Source organism: Corvus kubaryi, unplaced genomic scaffold (assembly GCF_017639235.1).
Source record: "Corvus kubaryi isolate FWS band 111438036 unplaced genomic scaffold, C.kubaryi_AGA036_p1.0 split1-37296, whole genome shotgun sequence".
In the NCBI taxonomy this organism is placed as follows: domain Eukaryota; kingdom Metazoa; phylum Chordata; class Aves; order Passeriformes; family Corvidae; genus Corvus; species Corvus kubaryi.
The window spans coordinates 16,797,500-16,810,854 of NW_024582075.1; the positions used below are offsets into that span (position 1 = coordinate 16,797,500).

Here is a 13,355-nt window from a genome sequence, read left to right on the forward strand (position 1 = left end):
TTTTAATGTTGAGGATGAGTTTTGTATTGTAGGGGTTTTTTTATTTAATTTTCTGAAATTTTTTCAACATGTTTTCAATAATAAGGTTGTTCAGAAAAAGCAAGTCTTTATTAATATTGGATAACCTGAAAGAACCTAACATCTTAATAATGTCTAGTTTTTTAAGTCTTAACTTGCCCTAGATGATGGTAAGACAAAATATGTAAGACAGATCACCTTTGTTTGACATTTTTTGAAAATAATGTCCATTTTCTGAAAGGAAAAAAATGTAAAAAGCTGGTTTCTAAAGACAAGAATAAGAAGAATGTAATACTTTTTCAAAACGTATGTTAAGTAGGTAGATTTGGTAGATGACTAGGCTGCCTTAGAATCATCAAGGTTGGAAGAGACATTCAAGATCATCCAGTCCAGTTGTCCACCCAGTACTACCACTGTCACTCCTAAATCACCAAACCCCATCACCAGATCCAGATGCCTCTTGAACATATCCAGGGTTGGAATACTCTGTGTAAGCATTTAAAGGTATGTTCAGGAAAAGTTGTAACAAGTGTTACATGTTATAACCAGAGCATACTACAAAGCTAGTATACTTAGTTCACCAAGGACTTGTTTGATACTCAGAGCTGTTCTAACTCATTACTGTACTTGAGACAAATTTGTTGGTTGTTATTCACAGAAGTTTTAAGAAAATACCTATGTTTTGAAATGGAAGCTTACAGGTAGAGATGTGGTTTATGTCTGAAGAATAAGAGTATTTTCTTCTTAGATTTTCTTCCTCTCAACAAGTCCTGGTTTTTTGTTTTTTGGTTTTTTTTTTAATGTTTAAAAATACTATGAGAAAATAAAAATCAAATGGTGGCACTAAGCAATAATGTACTTTTAAATTTTATTTAATTTCACTGTACATTTTCCAAGTCCCACATCACCAAGTGTTTGTGTTCATTTGTTTTTTTAGCTTATTTGCACTAATCTTGATGAACTCAGGGAATTAATCACAAAGATTGAGAATGAACTCAAAGATCTGGAGGACATTAAAAAGAAATCGGTATGTGACATTAAAAGCTTTCTCTTGTATGGATATGAAACAGTGCCAGTTACTTGCTGAGGCCTGTCAACTGAAGTTTTTTATGCTGTTCAGTAACTGCATGAAACCTCCTAAGGCGGATACCTGGGGACTGTAATCTTAATCTTTTCTGTATATAATGCTCTGTTCTCAATGTTTTTATGACAAGTGAATTCAATAACTGTGTTAGCACTTTTCCCTGCTGAAACAAACTATGGATAGTGGTAATACCTTAGAATGAGTCGTTCATTTCCATTAAACATATGACTATTTTGCCCTGAGGACAAGTTCTTCCCAACAAATAATTACAGGATAGAATTCTTGTATCTGCCTATGCAGTGCTGATCAGAACTTTGAGTGAACTAGAGTTCTTAATTCCTTTTTTTGGCATGTGTCATTAAAATTTACTTTGTTTAGTATTTATTGAAGGAGTTTGTACCAGAAAGCATGCTGTCTAGCTTTTGATACCAGATTGAGATACAAATTTTACCAATATACACTGTATCACTGAGTCTATGCAACTGAAAACCTCAAAGGAGTAACAGATAAGAGAATTCAGCATGTTTGGGCTTTTGTAGGAAGCAGTGATTCTAATTAACTTGATGGATGGGTTTAAAGACATGACTGCTACTCATTTAAACAGCCTTCTACAGTGAACTCTCACTACTTTTTTCGTTGTAGTTCTGTTTATTGAACCTTTGGTAGTAACTTCTGTGGTGGCATTTCTATGAAAAAGAAGTAGATAGAGGTGTTGATTTTTCTATATGTTAGAAATTAGGCTGCTTTTAATTCAAGTGAAAGTTTATAGTCCCATGCAGAATCAATATATTCTTAAGTTATTTAAATAGGGGAGAGAGATGTGGTAGGAGAGAGAGACAATATAAATTAGGATTCTGAAAGACAGGTATCAGGGGAGACAATTAGCATAATAATTGTTAATGTAGGCAAAGGAATAAAACCAGCCTAATCTTGAAATTATTTTGTACTTGCTAAATTGCAAACTGCTTTTATCATAAGAATGCCAAGAGAGTATCAAAAAAGCTATGTCAGCAACAGGATAAAAAGCCAAAAATGAGAGTGTGCTGCAGCATATCATTAATCTTAGTATAGATGAGACTTTTAGTCTGCTAGTAAAACTGCAGGAGCAAGACTTCTTCAAGGGTGGACAAATGCTAAATATGTCATAATTGCTCTTCAAACTGAAATCTGATAATGTCATTATGTGAGTAAGTTGCATGACTTCAGCAGGAATACTATGTTTAGTTCGAATTGCACCATCTTAAAAATACCAAACACATAAGTACAGGGGAGTTAAGATGCAACTCATTCAGCATTCAGAAGTTACGAGGTAAGGACAATTTTTCATTGTGCTTTTATAGACCTATCAGATCATGATTCTGGGTCTCTAAACACTTGTGTTGTTAGAAGTTTTATGTAAAGAAAAAGGGTTGGGATTAATTGCTGAAGAAGCGGTTGTGAGAAAACAGTAAAGCGAGATACTGATTTTGAAAAAAATAATTATCAGAGAAACTTCATTTTAAACATACAAATAGAAAGGTACTAAATTAGGTGAATAATCATAAATTTGACTTGCTAAAATGAGGTTTTGCTTTGTAAGGAAAGTCTTTAGGATTTATTTTTGATGTCTAACACAATATGTAATTATGTCAGCTATCTAAAAACTGGAGAAAATGCAGAACTTTCGTTCTTCAGCTCTAACCAAATGACATTGTCAGTTTCAGAAGCATCCAGAATAAAGTTTGGTCAGTTTTTCTGAAGTGCGTAGTCTGTTAAGTAAAACATTTTTTTAAATTTGATAATGGAAATTTGACCTAATGTGAAAGTTTATTTTAGTATGATGGCACTTACATGCTGTTCATGGACTTCTTTCTTGTTTTGACTGAAAGGTGGTGATGTTCTTACTACTTCATGATAATTTAATATTGATTTTTATTTGCAATAATGACCTGGGTGAAGCCATAGGAATCTTCCTTCTTCACAACTAATCTCCTTGGTAATTTCAGTTGCAGTAGTTGCTAGCACATGATACTGAGGAAAACCTTCAAGGCAAGCTTTACTGTTATGTTAAATACTAACACACATTACAAGTACCACTTATTTAACTTCATATTAAGCCTTTCAAGTATAACCTTTTTTTAGTCATAACCTCCCTTTTGTTACCTAGAAGACCATTCTAGAGAATATAAACGGAATTCCTTCTCCTGAACTTGGAAGTAGTGGAGAGTATAAGGAAAGAGCTGAGCTACAGTACCTTTTTAATATGAATAAACTTACACTATTTCCCTCATTTTTTGTAGGTAGTTGGACTGGTTGTATCTGATACTTTTCAGAACATCAACTTGGGACAACAAATGACATGGCAGATTTTTGTTTGGCAAGTTAGAAGAAACTTAGGATAGGGTTATGTAGTAGAAAATAATAGATAATTTTAAATTTTGGCATTTTTACAAGTTTCTTTTAGAACAATGAAATCATAAACCTGTTGGAAAATATTTTCACTGTTTGGTTGATTAGTTTGGTTCTCTACTCTTGTACACCTCTAATGTCTTTTGAATTAGGTATGAGTAGTATTTTTCCTTTTAAAAAGCCTTACGCTTTTTCTTGATTACTGGTGAGTTCGTTATACCCATGATGAGATTTGCTTTGTGCTAGTTTGCTGCGACTGTTAAGAGTGGAAAATTAAATTTGACCTCAGTTCTTTAATTTCGAAGAGTTCCCCTCTGCTCTTGAAGTCTAGCCACAGTTCTGAACTGATGCTGCAATTTTACATATGCTTTCAACTGACATAAGCCAAAACTGCTGCCAAATAAATAGTTCCTACTTCCTGTGTCTCTGGAAGCTCCTATTTTCTGTGCTATCCCATGAGAGAGGGTAGCAAAATTCTTTGTTCAGTTGTGTGGTGAGAGATTGTGATAAACCGAAATACTTATTTCTGCTGGTGATTTGTTTGTAAGCCAGACCAGTTTTCTAATGCAATTTATCGTGGAGTTGCAAATATACCTGTGCTTGTATTCTGCTACAGGTTGAGTGGTCATTGTAAGAACAGAAACAGCCATCTAACAGGATGAAAGTGGGCAAGAGAAAGTGGGACTGATTTTGACAGAAAAAGTGCCTTTGTGTGGCAGGTGAAGTTGTATGTGATATTACTATCAGGGGTGCTCTAAAAAGTCTATTCTTCAGCTACTGAACAGTTCTTCTCCTTACCACATATTACATATCCAGAGGGAGAGGAGAAATTAGTTAGATTTACTATTTGTTTAAGTACCTGACTAGAAATAAGAGTGTGAAAGGTGCAGAAAGGGGACTTAAAGTTCAATGTTTTGTGCACTGCGTAGTGAAAGGCTGATACCCTAGGGAATGTCTAAGCTAGAATATCTTCTAGTTCTTGTAAATTGCGTAGGACATGTGAAGCAGCATCCTTTAATTTTAAAATAGTGTGGCTAAAAACTGGAGTAAAAGTTGAATCAGTAGAAAAAAACCAGAATTAACAGCAACAAAAATTAGATGCTAGTAGAAATTAGGTCTCTTTTGTTGCTAGTACTTACATAGAAAAGATGTGGGTGAAATTACAAGCAGTCAGTAGATAATTATAAACCTGAAGTAGAGGAACATACTGGATAAAAATTCTATTGATATTTTGTTGCATTTTTACCTCTTGTTTGTTTTTGTAAAATTTGGGCTTGATATATAATATGTGTGACCATTCTGTTGAATGTGACCTCCTAGAAATTTGCTATAACTAGCAAGTTGACCAAGGTATGCAAAGTAGCTTAATTCCACACTTGCAGTGGTATTGCTGAAAAAATAATTTTGACAAACACGTGATAGGGAAGCATTTTGCTAGTATATTTAGGATCACAAGAAGACTTCTATCTAATATATGAAATTTATTTTATGAGAAGAGGCTCATTTTGTCAGATCAGTACGCAAGTTAACAACTATCAGTCTCTGGCGTTTTGGATCCCATTTTTCCCTGGGTCTTCTCTGTCTGGTCAAATCAGTGGAAGTTGCAGTGTGAATTTAAGTCTTCTTACTGCCTTTCAGATAATCAACTTCTCTTGTGATCTGAAGTAATTTTCTGTGTGTGTGAAACTGTTAATTAAGCTACTTAGTAGATCAGTTGTATGTACTTAGCTGTTGCATATCATAGCAGAAATTTGTTTTTCATTTTTAAATTTTTTTCAGACCCTTCTTGACATTGTGTGGTATTAAAGTGACAGGACTGTGGGTACTTGTATGAAATAATGAACTCAGGGCTTTTTTGCAGGTGCCAGCTGAACTTGCAGTAAGATTAATGGGGTTTTTAACGTGAATGTGGAAATACTTCTTGTTTACTGAAGTGCAAGACCTTATTTTGGTAGCACCATTGGATTTGAATCATGCCCTCTAAGTCTGATGGATAAATGCATAGCTGTCTAGGAGGTGAGAGGGGAGGCTGGAGCCCAGGATTCCCACAGTTAAGCTGAGAAGGTTAAAATGAATAAAGGGCAGTACCTTCCTGAGAAGCAAATCACATTGTCTCTATAGAGAGAGAAAGTTGGACAAAGGTTAAGGGAAGGAGAATTACTTAGTCAAAGGACACCAGGCAAGGTAACAACTAATTATGGTTTGGAGAAAAGGCTGTGAAGGTTTTATAGTTTGCAGAGGTCTGTAACATCCTGATGTTCTTGACTTAGTAGAGTCAAAGTAAAAAAAAGTAAAATCCTCCCTTTTAAAGGTTTTATGTTCTGCTATTGTTCCTGGAGTTTATAATGAGATGGTCCCAGGAGGCTGAATGCCTTTGTCTATCTTTGGAAGTGGATACTGTTTTTAGGCAGGTGAGTCAAAAGATCTGAAAGCGAACTGAGGTTTTCTGCAAATGTATTTCAGAGCCTGCCTGAAAATTTAAAGTGAAAAACCCACTGGTTTAGGCCAGAAATATTTAAAACCTCAGACAGAAATTAATTTGTGGGGTTATTCAAAGGAATATATTGATCCAGGGTGGAACATACTTCCCTTGTCTGGTTATTTTTTTTGAGATTCCAAATGGGCTGCTGTTAAATTTGTTCCTGGGAGGTGTAAGCATCTAAACTAGAAGACTGCTTTCTGAGGTTTTTCATTGATTGGCTACATTTTATTTTAAAAATATGTTAATGTGTGGGGAAAATAATGCAAAATGGTTTATTTAAAAAGTTTATGAAATATTCCCTCTCTGTTCAGTGAAGAAATGGGAAAAATTGTCACATGTTTGAAAGTGTTTGGCAGGGAAACCGTCTTTAGACAAGACTGTACAGGGACTTCTGAAGAACTTCCCTTCAGCAGAAATTTATGTAAACATCAGAAATAGTTTAGGGCTCTTACTAATATTTTAGTCAATCAGACCTCAATTTTACAAACAATTAAGTGGAAAAACCTACTGTGTCTTTTCATTTGGGGCCCAGGGAGACATCTTTATTATTGGATTAAATCTTTTTCAGTTTTTATTCAGAGGTTGACTTCCTTCTCCCCATTCCTGCCTCCTCTTGTCCTGACCAGTTCCTCCCTCCCCAATGAAATACCTACCATGCTTGAGACTTTTGGATGTAAACAGTTTTCAGTTACACTTGTTTTCATCAGCCTTACTATATTTACATTAATGTACACACAAACAGAAAATACTATGATCTGAGAAATCTGTGTATGCACACCCATTTGCAGGTTTAAACTGCAGATAAAGAGAGCTACAATAAGAGAGACACCAATAAATACTTAGAGTTTGCGAGTATTAATATACACACTTGAAGTCTTGCAGCTGGAACGTTTCCTATTAATTCAAGCCTGGGTTCTCTGTTAGTATGTGTCTTCGTCTATAACATATCTAACACTCTCTTTTTCCATCCTTATCCTGAACACTTGATTTGTGCTTTAGTCACTTCCAGATACTGTTATTGCTTCTCTGTGTCTTGCCTGCATCTTTTGAAAACACTAATATGAGCCCAAAATACTGAATTTTGAGACAGAAATTTACACATTTACATCCATGCAGCTTCTTGTACTTCTGAGGACAGATGGAAGATGTGGAGCATTTGTATTATTTAGTTGTTTAATATGAATGAATAAAGCCAATTTTAGGTTTCAGTTTTTGAAATCTTCTCCACAAGACTTAATTTGTCTTCTCTGATATTTTTAACTTTGGCTTATCTCACTCACATTCAATATTTTTGTCAGTCTTCAGTTTTTCTTCTCCAGCTTTCTGTCTTTATTGTCTACTTTTTTCTCAACTATTTTCTCTTGATCTTTCATGCCTTTCCTCGTGTAACTGACTAAACCTCCAATATATGTATGCTAACAAGCTTTCTTTAAGCCACTTTTACCACATACCTTTCTACAGTTCCAAATGTGAAAGTGTGGGTTCTGCATCAGAGGTGAATGTGTACTTATACATTTTTGTCACAGAAATACTACTGTGTATTCAGAACATTTCACAGTGCTTTGGATTTTGGTCAGTTAGTATGTTGTTTTGAGGAAATAATTCAAGGCATTCCTGTCAGCGCACAGTCATAGCAAAACAGCTGTTTTTAAGCTGCTCAGCTGAAGAGTGGAGAAACACATATTCAGAGTTAATGTAATAAAATACTCAGATATATGAGAGGGAGTTAAGTAAGATCTTAACAACTTAAAAGACATAGCTTTTTTGTAAATAGTTTAAGATACTGCATACATCCAATTTCTTTGTAAGTTGCAGAAGTGTAAATCAGTTAATAACTTTGAAGGTCTTCTAATGGAGGAGTAAAATGTGACAATTCAGTGCTTGGATAATTTCATTGTTCTGAGTTCAACAGTAAGCTCATCCTGATGATAAACTTTCTGTTGTGTTTTTGTGGTTTATATCTTTTAAAGAAGTGTGATATATTGATCAATACAATGATGATTGTGTAGTAATTTTCCCTAAAGAAAATTAGAACGTGTGGCTAAACATCTGAATGAAAAGTCATTTCATAGTAATGAACTAAATCAGAACTAAATCAGGAGACAAAGACAGTCTTGGTAGCAAGAGATTTATTGCACTTTGTTTTGGTGGTGGTGTTTTTTGTTTTACTGTATTTGCTTGTAGTGTATAAGAAGAGAGTATGAGATACCATTTTAGGATATAACTTGGTGCGATCAGATATCTAGGTCATGGAAGTGCAAGCTGGACTCAGGATTTTTCACTAGTTGCTGGTAAATGCTCAATGATAAAATTGATTCAGAGATGTCGTAAGTGAATTTGTTCTATAATTTACAAGTCATTCTTTCTGACTCTGCTTAATCCCAGTCTTCAAACAGTATCAGAAGTTAGCTGTTGATATACATTTATAATGTTCAGAATTATGTTGCTGAAGGTAAAATACAAGATAGTAACTTTCAGGAAATTTATCGTAGAAGATAACTCTAAGCATTTTCAAAATTAAAACACTTTCAGTAATAGATGAGTTTGCATAGTATGAATACATGATCTTGTAATGCATTCTTATTCAGTCAAAATTGGAAGTAAGTGTCTGAAATTGTAGTATTTGGCCCATAAATCAGTTATTAAGAACATTCAACATTAATCCATATATGATTTGAAAAAGTTACTGATCTCTTTTCTTTAGGTATCTGGTGTCCAAAGCAGCTGGAGATCACCAACTCCCTCTCTGTGTGACATCACTAGAAAACACTAGACTGGTGATGTCACACATACCACAGAACCCTGCAGCAGAATGGAGCAGGCCTACTAAGGGTAAGTTTTCTCCCTCCACCACCACCCCTTTTCAACAATATTGCATGGTTTTATAAGATTACTAGTTTTCTTTACTTTATGTCCCTGGGATAGAAAGTAAAGATTACGGACAATCTTATAAAACTGCATAATATTGTGGTGTTGTGTGTGTGTGTTTATTTAAAAGCAAAACGAAAACTCCTATAATTCAGTCCTTACCCCATGTATCAATATCCTGGCTCCAGTCTGCTTTGGGGTTCCATGATAAATATGCCAGAATAATGTATGCTGGGGCATCAGTCACAGAGAGTGGAGTCAGCATTTCCTGGCTGCTCTGGATGTCAGAAACCTTGTTTTAAAAGGTAAGTTTTCAGTTGAATGTGTTGAATGTGTCTGCATTTATATGGAAACATTCAGCCCATTTCTAAAATGTGTTTTTATTGTGTTTGCATTTTTGAAATTTACTTGCAACTTGACACAGCACAAAGTCATATTTTACACTTCTCTGTTTAGTCCTTTTTTTCTCTTTTATTTTCCTGTGTTAATACCTTATATTGTGTTTCTAGAAAACAAATAGTGTCTTGTTTGTCGCTACTTGGAACAAGATGGTAACTAAATTCTGTTTAACATCGTTCTCAGTGATCTGGACAAGGGGATCAAGGGCACCCTCAGTCAGTTCACAGACAGTACCAAGTTGGGTGGGAGTGTTGACCTGCTGGAGGGCAGGAAGGCTCTGCAGAAGGATCTGGACAGGCTGGATCGATGGGCCAAGGCCAGTGGTGTGAGGTTCTACAAGGCCCCGTGCCAGGTCCTGCCCTTGGGTCACAACAACCCCAGGCAGTGCCACAGGCTGGGGCAGAGTGGCTGCAAAGCTGCCCACAGGAAAAGGACCTGGGGGTGCTGGTGCCAGCAGCTGAACATGAGCCAGGGTGTGCCCAGGTGGCCAAGAAGGCCAATGGCATCCTGGCCTGTACCAGCAACAGTGTGGCCAGCAGGACCAGGGCAGGGATTGTCCCCTGTACTCGGCACTGGTAAGGCTGCACCTCAGATCCTGTGTTCAGTTCTGGGCCTCTCACTCCAAGAAAGACACTGAGGTGCTGAAGTGAGACCAGAGCTGGGGAAGAGTCTGAAACATAAATCCTGTAAGAAGCAGATGAAGGAGCTGGGGGTGTTGAGCCTGGATAAAAGGAGGCTCAGGGGAGACCAGAACTGCCTGAAAGGAGTGTGTAGCCTGGTGGGGGTTGGCCTCTTCTCCCAGGGAACAAGTGCTGTATGTTCCTGATGAACATATACTTTTGGAGGTCCAGCCTGGACCTCCTAAGCTCAGTTTGTAGCTGATCTCTTACATTATATCATTTGGTATTTCTGAGAATTTGCAACACAGACATTTGTGAAAACAAGTTTATTATCTACAGAAACTATTAGGCAGCTATATAATAGGGAGTTAATTCATAGCTTTATCAATTATTGATTTGCCTTCCCCCTGGCCCCCCAAATAAAAGACAAACACAACACTGTGTTAGAGAATCAAATCGCATATGAAAAGAAATGCTAAATTTTGTAGTGATGGGTCTTAATGTTATGTACATTTTTTTAATATCTCTTTTTACTATTTAGTATTTAAGGAATAATAACATCTAACCTTTATGTGTTTGCACAGAAAACCAACTGAACCACAGTAATTTAAAAGATAAGGATTTATTTTTATTCCAGTCTTTCTTGGCCTGTATTAGTTCTGTCTTGACTACTTCTGAGGAAAAAAGATTCTTCTCATGGCTTAAATTTGTCTATGCTTCCATTAACAGGTTTATTGTTAAAACCCCAAAACCCCACTAAGAAAAATAAGTAATTGAGATAAAAGGAAATAATTAATTTATGTTTTTTAAAATTATGTTTTTTTAAATTTTCATTAAATTACTTGGAAGTACGGTTCCTCTCTGCCTGTTTCTCCACCTTGTTGAGGTCCTTCTGAAGGGTTGCAGAGCTCTCTGGGGTACTGGCCACTCCTTCCAGCTCTCCATCATCAGTGAACTCACTGAGGAGGTATCTGCCCCTTCATCCAAGTCACTGACGAACAAGTTAAACAATACTGGACCAGTATTGACGCCTTGGGGACAGCACTAGAGACAGGCCTCCAGCTAGAGCTAGATGTAGAATTAGGGACCAGGAATTGCTTAGGTTTTTATGTTTGTAAGCAGAGAGAAAAGTAACATATTTTGGGTTTTTTTAAGTATTAATGAAGTCAGTAAAGTCTTGAAGTCTGTTCTTGACTAAACGTATTGTACATATGCTGGCTGCATAACAGTTGCTGCTTCAAATTTACTCAGTGGTTAGCTGATATTTATCTTTCTTATAAAAACTCCTTTTTTTTTCTGCTTAAGCAGAAAAAAATCTTAGCCTTATTTAAAGACAAATTAGTCTCAGAAATCAATTTCTTGGGTTTTTTACTTTGCAGTGATTTTTAATATCTTTTCAATATTACATTTTCACACATCTTCTTTGCTAATATCAACTACATGTACAGCATTTCTATTTCACAGTAGTAGTAGCATTGGTTTTTTTGCTATTTGATTTTTGTTTTGAGGCAATGCACTAATGCTCTGTAGTATATAAATTCATTCTTTTAAAACAGTCTGCAAAATGTTTTGTTTATCTTACAAGAAAAAGAAATAAGTGCACATAATATTCTTTCATATGTTAACAATTAATTCTGTTGTTTGCTCACATTAAGAGATGATTCCAAATGCCCTGGTAGGCTACAGTATGCACAAGGTTTGGTTTTTGTTGTAGTGATTAGTGACAGCTTTACATATGTGACTGACTACAAGAGAAGGAAGTTATAATACAGTTTACTGGCTTGTCTCTATATTCAGCAGTGATTGTTGTGTGGTAATGTGGCATAATTACCTACTTTAAATCTTTGCTTTTGTAATTTTAATTCAAGCATGAAGATAACTATTTGTTTTGTTATGTAACATGTAAATGATTATCCATAAAAAAATAGATACCCGGTCTTCAAACAAGCATTCAGCATGAGTGATCTTGCTGTACTTTGGAGAGATCTGCTGAAATGTGTAGAGAGAAATTGTTCCAAAGTCCTTAGGAAGATCAATCTTGTAGACTGCTGAAAGGCAGCCGTGACAGCTTTATCCAGATTTTCCTGCCTTACATTTCTTGATGTGCTAGACCACAGGAAGCTGTGAAGGATATGTGCGCTATCAAAAGCTAAATATATATATGAAATGAGTAAGTTCCCAAGTCTTGCTTCTTTTTCTTGCAGAACCATAGTCTCTTTACTGTTTTAAATCTTCTCTGACCAGTCAAGAGCTAAAAATCCTCATTTACATAAAATGCACAGAGTTAGTAGAGTGGCAGAAGTGCTATACCACATCTCTTTTATATCAGTTACGTATATATGCATTGTTCAGTCTTTTATGCAATGAACTACAGAATAAGGTTTTGGAAAGAAATATGTACAAGAGGTTTCTGTGAGTGCTAAGGGGTGTGTTCTGCAACACCATGGCCAGCATGATTGTCATTTCCTAATGTCTTCTCTCCTTATTCAGACTTTCTAGATTTATGAAAACATGAATGTAAGATTATATATATCACTTTTGAAAATAAAACTTTTTAATTATACATTTTAATTAAAAGCTTAAAGGATTTTGTTTTGGAAAACTGGTCTTTGCTGCACAGTCTGTTGCTTCATAAAGGATAAATTTGCTAAACTTCTCTTTTAAAAAAGCCTTTCTCTAGAACATTAAATAAAATGTAATGGAAAAACTGTAGGATTTTTATCCTTGAAAATTGTAGTAAGTTGGGGGTTTTTTTTGCAAATAGTAATGTTATAATTTATACCACTTCTCTTAAATGAGATTGTGGTGATGTTTTCTGTAAAAATTTTATCTCTAACTCAGAAAAATGTACATACATGGTTGATTTTCCTGACCTGAGTGGATAACTACCTACGTTAGTTACTTATTTAAGTAATTTTAAACATATGGTGTATTTGTAGAATACTATTTCAGTTTTAATTTTGACCTGTAAAAAGTGAGAGTGCTTGCAGTATTACTTTTCCAATTAGGACATTATCCCTCTGTAGTATTAAAATAAAAGTAGTAATTTCTTACATAGGTTAACGGTATGTGTAACTCTGAAAGTTTCCGGTCTTTTCTTCCAGTTATTTTCCTCATATTTGTGGGGTTATTGTAGTACTAATACAATCTAACAAGATTTAGGTCTAATGCAATGATAAATAAATGGAATTTATGTTTTCAGGGAAGATGGTACCACCGGAAGCAAGCAGTAAAGGAATTGCATGGTACGTTGTTACGACTGCTTAATGAACTGTTACCATGGGAACCAAAGCTAATTAAAGCATTTCAAAGAAACAGGTAATTACCTACTTTTTTTTTTTCAGCAGTGATGCATGGGATGAAAAACAGAACAAAATTCACATTTTAAAAACTGATCAATAAGTTGGCTTCTTAAATAAATAAAATTGAAATTGTTTGAGGAGAGGAGTGAGGCACTGGCAGCACTTTAGTTGGAAGAAGTATCTTATATTCCAGA

The 13,355-nt window shown here is 35.4% G+C and overlaps 1 protein-coding gene across 1 annotated transcript in view; it reads left to right on the forward strand.

Annotated features, from left to right (window-relative positions):
* Positions 1 to 13,355, forward strand: part of KIAA2026 (KIAA2026 ortholog) — a 53,229-nt gene that overhangs the window by 23,133 nt on the left and 16,741 nt on the right. Inside the window, exons 5-6 of the mRNA XM_042013156.1 lie at positions 956 to 1,045; positions 13,062 to 13,177. Of these exons, the coding sequence (XP_041869090.1) occupies positions 956 to 1,045; positions 13,062 to 13,177 (206 nt within the window). The remainder of the gene's footprint in view (positions 1 to 955; positions 1,046 to 13,061; positions 13,178 to 13,355) is intronic.